Source organism: Alternaria viburni (genome assembly GCF_023758015.1).
Source record: "Alternaria viburni strain BMP 2772 chromosome Unknown scaffold_3, whole genome shotgun sequence".
NCBI classification, from domain to species: Eukaryota; Fungi; Ascomycota; class Dothideomycetes; order Pleosporales; family Pleosporaceae; genus Alternaria; species Alternaria viburni.
Genome location: NW_026055772.1, coordinates 1,179,558 through 1,192,815, shown reverse-complemented (window position 1 = coordinate 1,192,815; position 13,258 = coordinate 1,179,558). Strand labels below are relative to the sequence as shown.

At 53.2% G+C, this 13,258-nt stretch overlaps 6 protein-coding genes and 1 non-coding gene across 7 annotated transcripts; 4 read left to right on the top strand and 3 right to left on the bottom strand.

The window, feature by feature from the left end:
• Positions 1-252: 252 nt before the first annotated feature.
• On the bottom strand, positions 253-3,012 carry ATG9 (autophagy protein atg9; the record flags this gene model as incomplete). Its single annotated transcript, XM_049350926.1, has 2 exons — positions 253-2,161; positions 2,210-3,012. 2 exons carry the CDS (start codon positions 3,010-3,012, stop codon positions 253-255), a joined length of 2,712 nt encoding a protein of 903 aa, XP_049214765.1.
• A 329-nt stretch (positions 3,013-3,341) lies between these two features.
• COG6 (Golgi transport complex subunit 6) lies at positions 3,342-5,474 on the top strand (the record flags this gene model as incomplete). Its single annotated transcript, XM_049350925.1, has 2 exons — positions 3,342-3,635; positions 3,684-5,474. The coding sequence occupies 2 exons, from the start codon at positions 3,342-3,344 to the stop codon at positions 5,472-5,474; spliced, it is 2,085 nt and encodes a 694-aa protein (XP_049214764.1).
• Positions 5,475-5,634: 160 nt separating this feature from the next.
• J4E79_002021 (uncharacterized protein) lies at positions 5,635-6,074 on the bottom strand (the record flags this gene model as incomplete). Its single annotated transcript, XM_049350924.1, has 2 exons — positions 5,635-5,810; positions 5,948-6,074. The coding sequence occupies 2 exons, from the start codon at positions 6,072-6,074 to the stop codon at positions 5,635-5,637; spliced, it is 303 nt and encodes a 100-aa protein (XP_049214763.1).
• Positions 6,075-6,366: 292 nt separating this feature from the next.
• On the top strand, positions 6,367-7,573 carry J4E79_002020 (uncharacterized protein; the record flags this gene model as incomplete). The annotated part of the gene is made up of 2 exons (XM_049350923.1): positions 6,367-6,419; positions 6,496-7,573. The coding sequence occupies 2 exons, from the start codon at positions 6,367-6,369 to the stop codon at positions 7,571-7,573; spliced, it is 1,131 nt and encodes a 376-aa protein (XP_049214762.1).
• A 237-nt stretch (positions 7,574-7,810) lies between these two features.
• Positions 7,811-7,895, top strand: J4E79_002019. Its single transcript has one exon. It is a non-coding gene; the product is annotated as a tRNA-Asn (tRNA).
• Positions 7,896-8,162: 267 nt separating this feature from the next.
• Positions 8,163-8,861, bottom strand: J4E79_002018 (uncharacterized protein; the record flags this gene model as incomplete). Its single annotated transcript, XM_049350922.1, has 1 exon — positions 8,163-8,861. The coding sequence occupies one exon, from the start codon at positions 8,859-8,861 to the stop codon at positions 8,163-8,165; it is 699 nt and encodes a 232-aa protein (XP_049214761.1).
• A 1,139-nt stretch (positions 8,862-10,000) lies between these two features.
• On the top strand, positions 10,001-11,535 carry J4E79_002017 (uncharacterized protein; the record flags this gene model as incomplete). Its single annotated transcript, XM_049350921.1, has 2 exons — positions 10,001-10,433; positions 10,484-11,535. 2 exons carry the CDS (start codon positions 10,001-10,003, stop codon positions 11,533-11,535), a joined length of 1,485 nt encoding a protein of 494 aa, XP_049214760.1.
• Between the last annotated feature and the right edge of the window lie 1,723 nt (positions 11,536-13,258).

Here is a 13,258-nt window from a genome sequence, read left to right as displayed (position 1 = left end):
GTAGTTCTCTAATTGTTGAGTGCATACGTCACTCCTTGGACAAGATGTTCCTGATGAGCGGTTTATGGTGGTCGTCGTCCGAGAAGTCATGGTACAGCATAATGTTTGTGTGTTGCTCGAATGATTGCTATTGATCTCTACTAGTAATGGTCCGATGCTAAAAGTGGTATAAGTTCCCAACCCAGACACTCCAATCGAGAACGCCTGCCTATTCCCATATAACCAAAGGCAAATGCAATATGAACGTGTAGTTCAAACACCAACACCAGCGCCTCGGCCTTCAGCCTGCGCACGAGAAAATTGCTGCAAGAGCTGCAGTACACCACCGCGATTGTTGCCCGGTGCTTCCTCCTCGTCATCGTCATCTTGTGCAAGTCGACTCGTTCGCCACGAATCACCAAGGGTACTCTCTTCCTCGATACGCGTGTTCGATGGGCCAGGTGCATCCGCCACAGCTGACAAAGGCGTCCGATATCTATTGTTCGGTGCCTGGCGTGGCGAGCCGCGGAGTATAGATGCAGAAGAAGGTTGGTGGTGAGGATCCAGAAGAACAGAGTTCATGGGTTCGTCCCTAGCACCCGTTCTATGTCTCGGTGTCCTCTGCTGGAGATTCTGGCGGCCAGTCGGGCCTCTGCTCGTTCCTCTGGCACCCATTTCAACGGGCTGAGCAGTCTGCGACATGGAACCGAAGGTATTGGGGAACTGTGGCGGAGGGTGGAACTGGCTTCGGCCTTGGAGACGGCCGTTGTAGCCACGTCCGGGGTTCTGGTATGTGTCCAGGAAGCCGTAGTAGGATGCCATCATCTTGTTGTCTTTAGCCATGAAGTAGTCTTCCCGGAGGTCAGGATCTTCTCTCGGGGCAGCAGCTCCGTTTGCCGGGATGTTGTTGGCGTTGCGAGTGGTCTTTGTAGAGGGGAACATGGAGTACGAGCATGTCACGCCTAGGCCGTCGACTACGATCGAGAACTCGCGGAAGAAGTCGACGATACGCTCGCTGCAGGCTGGTAACCTGAACATGAGCAGAAAAGGTGTGATGATCATGCTGAGTATCTCTTCGGCGAAGATCACAATCTTGGGCTGGTACAGTTGAGCGAATTCAGCGCGAACTTCGTCGGTGTGTAGCCTATCACGCCACGACTCGGGCTCGTAGCGCGTGTGGTAGATGACATGTTGGAGGTAGTAGGATGGATCTGCGACCTGGTCGTCTTGAGGGCTGCTTCCACGTGCGACACGGTAAATCGTACTAAGAATACCGATCCAGAAGATAGCTGTTTTGCCCGGTGTGATTTCAAAGTTGAGGAAGAGCTCCGAATCCATAAGAGTGAAGACCACAAGGACGAATGCGAAGGCGCCAGCAATAAATGCGACAAATGATGAGACCTGCTCGGTCTTGTCTTTAGGGAACTGGGCAAGGTAGAGGTTTGCGTACGGATAAGCCATGTTACGGCGGCGGGCGAAGTAGTGAGGCAGCTCGTTGAACTCACGGAACTTCCACTGAGCGAAAGTAGTGAAGTCGCGGTTACTGAGTTGGCCTGGATCCTTGTGGTATTCGGTGAAGTATTTGAACATGTACGAAGCAAGCACGAATACCACAGCGAAAGGTGCGCAGAGAATACTGATGATGCCAGTCCAGAAGAAGCGAGTTTTCAGCCTCTTTACGAGCTCTCGGCGGTTGCGTTCCTTCAGGAAGTCAGGATTGAACTGGCCGTTCGGTCCACTGAAAACAAAGTCCATGATGGCGAGATTGACGTGCCATCTGGTCGTTTCCGAGAAGATGTATCGGTTGCCAAGGAAGGGAAGCGGAACGGTGACATCCAATATCTCCTTGTTGAAGAGGGCGATCAGATAGTTGTCACGACGCATCAGGCGACCCGCGATGTCGATAGCATCTAGTCGCTGCCTGCTCTTCGAATCGAGTAACTTGCGCGTCTGCGGAGACAGGTTCGAGGCGGTGGTCAAGTTCAAGTCCCGCAAAGCCATGATGCGCGTCACCACCTGCTGCCACTGTATGGTTTGTATGTCGCGGTCGGGGATGTCGAGCAAGTAGTGGTAGAAGTCGTGCGTGGCTCGGAGCCGGGGTATATCAGTAAAGAGGTTGTAGAACGTGTAGAGCCAATAGATGATGAAGACCCAGAGGCCGAAAATCCAAATTCCATGGATCCTATATCATGTCAGCTGGGAAGTGATTTCGTCATAGGCATTTACTGACTTCGCTGCACACTTTGGCACCAAGACCTGCTCCAACTTGTTGCTCTTTGGCAGCTTGGAGTAGTCGATGCAGAAGCCAAGGAACGTCATGAACCCGACTACGAAGGCGCTCCGAGCGAGCGTCAAAACCCGGGCCAGGAGGATGGAGTATATTCCGCAGCCGACAAAGTAATCATAGACCTCGGTCATGTAGTTGTCCAGATCCATCTGGTTCACCCACAGCCACAAGGCCTTCTCCTTGCGGTCGGCGGCGAAATGCCCAGGTCTACTGGTATGTCCCCACGGCCGCGAAGGTGCGCCGTTTCCGTCCTCGTCGTGCAGCCGCTGTTGGTTCCGTGTAGCATCCCATTGCGCCCGTGTTTGTCGTGTGGCTGGGCCAGGTACTGGCATAGGGAGGCCTTCGCCGCGCGGAGTCGAACTTGGCCCCGGCTCATGTCCTCCCTCAAGAAGTAAGGACTGTGGGACGTCGTCATCGTCGTCCAAGGGCACAGTGCGGGATGGCGCGGGTTGCCTCCAAGCCGGCATGCGACTCGCTGTATTGATGCCGGGTGGTGCGTTGCGTTTGGCCTCCGGGGAGACAGCGCGGCTCTCGGTCGTCATCTGACATGAGGATGCCTCTTCGAGCAGATGTGCGAGGTCTTGCTCCTCAAAGCGAGCCTCAAAGTTCTCCTCGTCTATGTCCATCTCGTGTCGCTCGCCGGTCGAGGTGGAGCTGCGGCGGTCGCGGGCAGCAAGAGGTTCGCGTTCGTATGTTTCGTCCGATGCAGAGGGAAGAAGCTTAGACAGTAGGTTAGAGGCCATCATGGTCGGACAGTGGTGGTGCGCTCAGGCAACGGCGGGGCGCGTGGCCGTGCTGCGCTGGGTTGAGGGCGTTTGGAGGCTGCAAGAGTGGTCAGAGGACCGAAGGCGTGATCCCAAAATTCAAGACGAGCCTCCATGAGCACTGACGTAAACCTAGTCAGTGGCCATTCCAGCGTGATAGAGGGTAGGATGAGTGATGGTCGCGGCTATCGCTGGAGCACATGGCATGCATGCAGGTGACGCGACCGATATCGATAAGGCTCGGCTGCACTTGCCGCTCGTCTGCCCGATATGACACCTTTCAGGGCCCAAGTCACAACACCCATCCAGTCATGTCGGTGAGCTACTTCCAGGAGCGAGCAACTCCCGCTTCTCAGAATGGCACTTCTCCGTCCTCTCCATCCGTAGCCCCTGCATCGCGAGGCACAAATGCCCTCTCGAGCAGGATCACTAGCGTGCTCTCTGCATCATACGCCGACTTGGAAATCCGCGATGCCCTGGAAACTCTGGATGCGCGTGGCGTGCAGAACACCGCCGAAACACGACGGCAGTTGCGTTTAGATGTGCAGAAGGATGTCATCGAGTGCAATGGCGAGATTATCAAGGACTTTGGCCAGGTTGCGGAAGTATGATAGAACACCAAGTATCAAGAACATCGGACTAATCTCCACTAGCAACTGAAACGTATCGGGACTGCTATCAGTAGCCTGAATACGTACTGCGCGGATATGCGCGGTCATATTGAAGCTGCCAACAGAGAAACTGGACCCGTCCTGGAGGAAGCCACAAGCCTCATAACCCAGAGGAAGCAGGTCGAATCTAAGCAGCAGATTCTGAACGCCTTCACCACTCACTTCCTCATATCGGAAGAAGACGCCACTATCCTGACCTCCACTGCTGAGCCTGTCAATGAGGAGTTTTTCCAGGTCTTGACCCGCGTAAAGAAGATACATCGCGATTGTCAAGTCCTGCTCGGGACCGAGGACCAGCGGTTGGGCCTGGAAGTGCTGGAGCAGAGCTCCAAGCAACTCAATTCAGCCTTCCAAAAACTGTATCGGTGGATCCAACGCGAGTTCAAGACACTGGATCTAGAGAACCCACAGATCAGTGCTTCTGTGCGCCGGTCTCTGCGCGTGCTGGCTGAACGTCCAACTTTGTTCCAAAGCTGCCTAGACTCGTTTGCCGAGGCACGAGAAGCCATTTTATCTGATTCATTCCACGCTGCGTTGACCGGATCGACATCAGAAGAGCACATAGCCACCAAACCGATCGAGTTTCATGCCCACGACCCACTCCGCTATGTTGGAGATATGCTCGCGTGGGCACACTCCACGACAGTATCCGAGAGGGAGGCGCTCGAGAACCTGTTCATCTCAGACGGCGATGAGATCAAACGTTCTATCCAAGCAGGTCTTGAAAGTGAGCTGTGGCTGAGAGGCGATGAGGATGCAGAAGTCTTCGACGGACGGAAAGCCCTAAATCAGCTCGTCAGCCGCGATCTCACGGGTGTGGCGCGTCTTTTGAGGCAGCGGACCGAACAGGTTGTCCAGAGTCACGACGATGCAACCCTTGCTTACAAGATCGCAAACTTGATTGGTTTCTATAAAGGAACCTTTGCCAAGCTACTTGGAGCAGATTCCGATGTCTTGGATGTGTTTGATACACTAGAGGCTTCTGCGATGCGACAGTTCCGTGCTAATATGAGAGATTACGTCGCCAATGTCCAGAGCGACCTCGCTGTTGCGCCAGCCGATCTGTCCGCCCCCGAATTCCTGGAGGATGCACTCCAAATGCTTCGAGTACTTGCGAAAAGCTACGATACTTCATTTGCCGCAACGGATGACAACGGGCAAGGATTCCAGACTGTACTTGCGGAATCTCTGGATCCATTCTTGAATGGTTGCGAGAACCTGCAAAAAGGAATGAAACTGCCTGATAACGCCATCTTCGCCATCAACTGCCTCTTTGCGGCTAAAGAGGTCCTCTCTCAGTATACATTCGCTAGCGAGCGGGTCAGCGACATCGACGATACAATCGATGAGCATGTTGCCAAATTGACAGACTACCAACACCAGTACTTGGTCCATGAATCTGGTCTCATCACCCTCATCAATGCGCTTGAAGAGATTACCGACTCGCCAGAGAGTCTGAAGACCATTCCTGATTTGGATGCGTTCAAGCCGGACGCACTCGTGGCAGCCAGTCAGCAACTCGACGAGTTCTTGCCGTCTGCTATCATTGATGCATCGGAAAACATCAAGCGGCTGCGCAACAGAAAGATGATACAGGACATCACGGAAGAAGCAGCCGGCAAGTTCTGTGAGGACTTTGAGATTGTGGAGGCCAAGATGATGGCTGCTGATGATCTGACATACGACGAAGACAAGGAAGACGAGGACCAGGAACCCGGTTTGAGGGATATGTTTCCCCGTACCAGTGGTGAGATACGGGTGCTGCTCAGCTAAAGGGCCTGATGTGGCGAGTATGTACAAGCCGGTAGATACTATCATCAAAAACCACCTCATTTAAGCATCAAATCCATCAGTCGTGACTCGTGATGCGTAGACTCAAAGTCCTAACCTCTTAAGCATCCTATTTGCTACCACACGTTGGTGTGACCATTCTTTACTGTGGCTTCTTCTTCTCCCACTCTTCTGGCGTATGGCATTTAGGGGTCCATGCATGTATCGCGGCAATCTCCTCCTTCAATGTTGAGTTAACTAGCCGGTGTCGTGCTAGAGTAGTCTTCTTGGCGAACTGTGGTGATACGATGATAGCCTCGTACATTTGCCCGCATCCACCTAGTATGCGACATTAATTCATGCTCGTGACTCCAATTCCCGAACCTAGCACTTTTCCAGCCCAAGAACGCGCTCGTGAGACGATCACTCTCCATCTGGAACCACTGTTCTGCGAGGAATAACAAAATATTACGTACCGCTTAGATCTTCGATCTCGACATAAGTTGCGCCCAAACCCTCCTTCAACTTCCTCTCCAGTCCCTCCATGGTAACGCCAGAAGTAGCCTGCACGTTCGCCGCTTCCTCGTCCGTCCTTGCACTCATACTGGTTCTGGTGTCTGGTGCGATGGCAAGATTGTCAAGAGTTTTGTAAAGTTTGTGTCGCGGATCCATAAGGCGATGATGTGATATTGACCTTTGGTGTTCCTATCTTCGGATCTGATAAGATGCGGTTGCCGAATGGGGAAAGACCGGGACTTTGGGAGGGGAGGGGCTATGACGCATCAACTGCAGGGGTGGGCAGGCGCGTTGGATCGGCATTGCAGCACGCGTGGATTTTGCTCTGCATTGTGAACCCAGAAGCTGTATGCTTGTATCTACGGCACGACGATTCGCTATGACTACTTCGGCGCCTTTCTCGAGGGCGGTGGTGAGGGCGATGCAGAAGCTGTAAGTTCCCTGAGAATGCGTCGGACTATGCTCGATGCACCGCGCTATGTGTTTTCAGGTATTGACAAACGTGAAGGTATCCGAAGGAGCTTGCCGACAACTCCTGGGATAACACTGGGCTGCTGCTTGAGGCGCCGTTCGATCCGTCGCGTCGCCAGTCCAACACCGCCCTCCTTACCATCGACCTTACCAAAGCCGTCGCGGACGAAGCGATTGCGCTCAACTCCTCAATCGTCATCGCATACCACCCCATCATATTCCGAGGCTTGAAATCGTTGACTCTCGCCGACACGCAGCAACAATCGTTACTACGCCTTGCTAGCCATGGCATCAGTGTGTACTGCCCACATACCGCGCTCGACGCAGCTCCGGGAGGACTTGGAGATTGGCTTGCGGACATCGTAACAGGCACGAAGACAATTTACAACATCTCAGAAGCAGATGCACAATCGGAGTCTGCAAGTAATACAAAGGAAGATGATGAGGACCCCTTCATCGAAAAGAAGAAGCGCCCGACATTCATGCTGCAACACCACCCTAGCCAGCCCCTACTGCACTTTGGCAAGCAGCCTACGCCCGCCAAAATCCCGCTCACCGCCCCCCATAAACGCGAAACTATCAAACCTCAATCGCCAGCACTAGCATCACACCCCGGAGCTGGCATGGGCCGCATCGTGAAATTCGATCACCCACAACCGCTCCCAACACTCCTCGATCGCATAGGCAAGGGACTCAACAACCCTAAAGGCTTCCCAATCGCGATACCCCAAGAGAAGGCAATCGCAGACATAGAGATACGTAGCGTAGGCATCTGCGCAGGCTCAGGCTCAGGTCTGCTGAACGGTCTAGACGTGGATCTATTGTTCACAGGCGAGATGGACCATCATTCGGCCCTTGCAGCGATTGAGAACGGAAGAGCTGTCATCAGTTTATTCCATAGCAATTCTGAGCGCGGCTTCCTAGCAGAAGTTTTGCTTTGGCAATTGGAAGAGGCGGTGCAAGAAGAGTGGGGTAAGATTAGGGAGGAGGAGAAGGACAACGAGGCGCTGCAGGAGGCATTGGCAGATGATGACTTCGAGATTGCTGTCAGTGAAGTTGATCGCGATCCTTATGGCATCGTAGTGTTGAAGGGCGATGCAGAGGAGGCGGCGTAGCAACAGCACGTAGAAAGTGGATGAATCGAAGATCATAACGATGAGACAGACTACACGAGGTTTGGTGGGGTCACAGAGGTTTACCCCACATCATCACCCGCACAACGCCGACACATTCGACCGCAACTGATCTGCACGCCGCGTTCCTCGAAGACTGAGTCGAAGTATATGATCGATGAAAATTCCAATTTCTCAACTCACAACCGGAGCGCCTTCAGCGCTATCCGCTCAACATAATCCTCTGTGGCGCAATTGGCTAGCGCGTCTGACTGTTACATCTGTGGCTATCAGGAGGTTGGAAGTTCGAGCCTTCCCGGAGGAGGATTAGTTTTTTGCCAATGTAGCTACAACAGCGCAGCTCTTTGTGTACTGCTTTGGCATCTTGACTCTTTTTGCAAGTCTTGGTTGTCTGGCTGAAAAACACGTACGATCCCCGACATAAGAGGGTGTAGCTCGACTGCTCTGCGGCACAACATGTACAGATTCAATGTCCATTACACTTTCAACTATCATCTCCGACAACATAGTAAATCTCCTCGCTCTCCTCGCAACGAGCCATGCAGTCTTGATTGCACGTAACCAAACGAATTTAACACCGCGCATCCACGCGTATAATAACACACTGCTTCGACATGGTATCATACAAGCCAAACTCGCTCACCGTCCTCAAGCATATCTCCTCCAGCCTGGCCTTCACCACAACCATACCTCCTTGATCCAACTGCTGCCTCACGCCAACCTCTGGATTCCCACCCGGCGAGCGCATCTCTGGCCCCAACGACGGCATAACCCTACTCAAAAGCCCTCTCATCCCCTGCCTCTGCACAGCACTCTCCACACCTCTCCCCTCCCCCCTCGGACTTCTCAAAACCGGATTCGCATTCAAATTCTCACTCAACAGACGCTCCAACTCCACAATCACAACTTGCGGTCTCCAGAACTCTGTGCGGTTCATCTGGCCCTCCAACCGCACGACTTTCGGTTCGTCTTCAGAGGAGAAACCAACGACCTCGACCGGTTTGGTGTCGGCTGTGTCGAAGCTGAATTCTGATTTCTCTTCGACGGCGGGTAGGGGGATGTCGGAGGGGAGCATGGCGATGGTTGTTTGGGCGATGCCATATGTGACGCGTTCTTCGATGAGGGGGATGATGTGTCTTTCGATTACGGATTGGATGTGGTGCGTGCGGGTTGTGCTTAGTTGATTGAGGATGGTGGTGCCACGTGAGGAGGTCGGGGTGCTGTACTCTGAGTAGGGTGGTGGAGAGGCTTGTTTTTCGTTTCGTGACATTGTTGTGGTGTTGACTAAACTTGAGAGGTATAGTTGTTCAATGTGTTGGTATGTCTAGAGTGAAATTATGGATGTGTCGGCATGGGGATTCCGGGCTTTGCTGCAGGATATCGTGGACTATGGTCGGATACTTGCTCTCGTTACCGAACTTCTACGACTACCCTTTATTGCGGTGGCAACAACTGAAACGGTCTTCACGGATATCGAACGGATCACGGCAGGCGCATACCGGAGTAGTTACAGTTTCTAGGAGCCTGTGACTCCGTGCTCATATGGCGCAGCTTTGACTAGTCCCAAATCGCATACACATCAGTCTCGTGATCGTACGAGCCATGGGAATAAGGGCGCAATGATGTATTGCCTGGCGTGGGTAAGCGAATTGTAAGCGTGTAGATACTCAATCACGAGGTGTCCGGGCCGAGAACCTTGGCATTGGGTTTCGACTCTTGAGGGTGGTAAGATGTGTAGGAACTTCAAGAAGTGAGTATGTAGAGACGGAGGCTATGCGACGCAGCGGGCAGACAGCTTGCGCAGATTTCTGGTGGCCTGGAGATCGCCTTACCGGCCCTTCTCTTTGAGGGCTTTAAAACATAGTTGAACGGCGGCTGCGCACTTCGTAAAGCTGCCTATTCTGCTCACCGCGCGAGAACCATACTCTTGCAAGATAAAGCGTCTCTTCAGGCCCAAGGCACATGGGGTGGCTGTGAGGCGCAAGGCACACTCCAGGCTGCGCCGCACTACTCCGTACTCAGACTAGTCGTGTGGACCGTGCGCCGCATGCTGCGGTCTCCACCAACACCAGCACAAAGATGCTCACCGAGAAGGTCACTCGTTGCCGGAAATGCGGATAAACAAAACATCTTAGAAGATGTTGTGATGTATATAAGAGGTACCGTGGTCGCCGTTAGCTCAGCCTCATACTGCGCATTATCCTTTGAAGCGCCCCAACTTTGGTTGATAACTCCTTGTCCTTGAGCACATTTCCACTCTTTATATATAATCACCCATAAACCCACGCATTCCCGAATTCATACAACTTGAACGTCTTCAAGTAACACTGCATACCGGACCCAGACGCCTACAACCTCGACATTGTACATTACACTCCCAAAAACACCTCTTATACCTCAACCGTCAACATGTGGTACCACGTCGCCGAGCCCAATTCCTACCTCGTCATCACGGGTGTAGGAATTGAGAAGGTCTTGATCAAGAAGAAGGCCTTCGTATATCCTCTACAGAAGGTTTCCAAGATCTCCATCACACCTTTTGACTTCTCCATGGCCCTTCAGGCTATGACTATTGAGAAGCTTAAGTTTGCCCTGCCAGCCGTATTCACCATCGGTCCTGCGGATAGCCCCGAGGCACTTGAGAAATACGCCGTACTACTCACTGGCGAGAGCGACGGAAGCCCTACCCAAACGGCGGCCAAGGGAGTCGTCTCGGTTGCTGAGGGTCGCAACCATGTTCAAGAGATTGTTAAGGGTATTATTGAGGGTGAGACCCGAAGTATTGTCTCGACCATGACTATGGAAGAGCTGTTCCGTGAGCGAAAGATTTTCAAGGACAAAGGTACGTCTGAACAGGAATTCATGCATAACATGCACTGACACATTCGATAGTTATCCAGCAAGTTCAATCCGAGCTTGACCAGTTTGGTCTTTGCATTTACAATGCCAACGTGAAGGAGCTACAAGACACTCCAGGCTCGGAGTACTTCGCCTTTCTCTCTCGCAAGGCACACGAGGGCGCACTAAACCAAGCTAAGGTCGATGTTGCTCACGCTCGTATGCAAGGTGAGGTCGGAGAAGCAGAGAAGCAAGGAAAGACCAAGCAAGAAGTCGCAAAGATCCACGCCCAAACTGCCGTCCTCGAGACCGAGCGTAAAGCCGAGAAGGCTACAGCCGACGCCAAGTTCACCGACAAGGAAATTGAGATCGGTCGTGACCTCAACGTAGCTCGCATCAACGCCAAGCGCGAGGCCGAACGACGCGATGCCGAGCTTCAAATGGAGGTTGAGAAGAAGAGGGCACTCATGGAGCTTGAACGTCTCCGTGCTACCAAGGTCGTGCAGGCGAAGATCGAGAAGGAGAGTGCGCAGCAGCAGGCCGACGCAGAGCTGTACACCCAGGAGAAATCCGCCGATGGACACAAGTACAGCCAGCAAGCCGAAGCTGAAGCCGCTGCTTTCCGTAGCCTGCGTGCTGCTGAGGCCGACTTTGAGGCCACCAAGCGTCGCGCTGAAGCCGAGTACTTCGCCCAAGAGCGTGCCGCACAGGCCCATCTCATCACCCAGCAGCGCGAAGCTGAGGGTCTCTCTGCGATGGCCAAGGCATACGGTGACATGGCTAACGTCCTCGGCGGACCCCAGGGCCTCATGCAATACCTCATGATCACCAACGGAACCTACGAGAAGCTTGCGAATGCGAACGGCGCTGCCATCAAGGGCCTTCAGCCGAAGATCAACGTCTGGAACACAGGTAGTCAGGGAGGCGAGGGTATGGCGGACCCGTCAGCACCTATTCGCAACCTCTTCCAGAGCCTGCCTCCTCTGCTCAGCACTATCCATGACCAGACTGGTATGGCACCACCTAGCTGGCTGGCGCAGATGCCCCAGCAGAATAGCGACATGAACAAGATGCACTTGAGGAACGGCAGCGATGTGTCACCATAGAAGGAGGACGATGGAATCGTGGATCGTTTCTTTTGTTGTCACCTAGATCGTTGTTTGCTATACCCCATGGCTAGGAGTTTGCGATACGTTACTGTACTGTTAATTGTCTCTTTCGTTTGGCGCTACCTTGGTTTGATCACATAGACTTAGAATAATACAACAAAGATAAACCTCGTCGAAGATCGGAGCGAATGTGATGAAGTGATCGATGACTGGCAACGACAAATATTCTTTCTTTCGGGGAGCCATACAAGTACGCGTGCCTGCCTTCGGCTCCCTAAGTGGTGGACTCGGATGACCGCGCAATTGCTAGGATGGGTTGTGCGGGAGATATTCGCAGGACGTTCCTTTTGAACTCTTTCACCAGCGCATGTTCATTAGGCGGGATCCAACATGGGCATGTCGGGAACAATGAGACACCTGGTAGCTGTCCCTCTCATAGTTCATGGCGCTGATGTGAGGCGAAGTGTAGATGGAACATGATACGGTTGTCCGTCCGACGCGAGAACTTTGGATGATTCCGCGTAGATGAAGGGTCATGAAGGGTCTAGTGAGGTGGACCCAGATGAATCTTGAACGCTGATCCCCTAGGCAAATGAGTAATCGTACCGTCAGCCATACGACTGCAAAAGGAACTTTCCTTATCAATGAAAGCTTCCCCAGGTTCGAGACAGCGGAACCGGAACCGAAGGCGAGCCGGATGACCTCGGACGACCGCAAACGTACAGAGTGACGGAAGCGTGTGCCTGACGAAGCGCGAATAGATAGCTATCCGCAAAGATCGTAAGATCTAGCTGAGTCTTCGATATTGCGTCCGCGGTCCGTCGCTTTAGGCGTGCCTGGGTTGCCGTGGAAATATTGAAAATGACGACAATACACCTCAGCCCATTATCAGCCGTCGAACCTTCCCCGTGCGCCGTCTCCACACACACCCCGCCCCCTCAACGTGAAACCTACCACGGCTCATGTCTTTCAACGCGTGTCGTCAGTATCGTGTTATGGTGTCGCGAGGCCGCGAATGAAGCATGAAAGGCTGGAACAGCCAACGGGGAGTTTCTTTGGTTGGGCTGAATGGTGGGGAATAAACATGGGCGCGACCCGACGATCACAGACAGGCTCACTCAGCAATGCAAGCGAATCCGCTTTCTATATACGCGTTCAGGATAGTAAAACCTGCGTCTTACTATACATACTCACCGGAACACGCATGAGCATCCGCACCCAATCCAATCCAATACAATGGCCAAAGGGCTTATCCCAAACAGCCAGAAGCAACTCAGCCGCTGCACTAGATGAATCACCAACGCGCGCTTGTCATGCTTCTCAGGGTGCCCCTCTGCATGCCAAACCGCGTCTTTACCGCATCCGGTCCAACAATTACGCAGTCGACACGTCTTTTGACACGTCTCACGCGTTCGCGGTAGCACATGATCTACCTCGCACGCGTCGCACCAGACAACCGGGCACGGCTGGCTAGACTTGGCACGCGACGTGCGACACAATTCCATCACGCCTCTCCACACAATAAGCCCAAGTGGATACTACGGCTTATGCTCGCGGGCTGTGACTGGCCGGACAGTGACGGCTGCGAGGAAAACGTTAGGCCTCGGCGTAATGCCTGGGCTAATCGACGCGTGCGGCCGCGAAACTTCAACTTCGGGGTTGGTGATGTGGGCTGGTGCATCCACTTGCTGCATGTTTTATTTTTTCTCGCCGGAACATC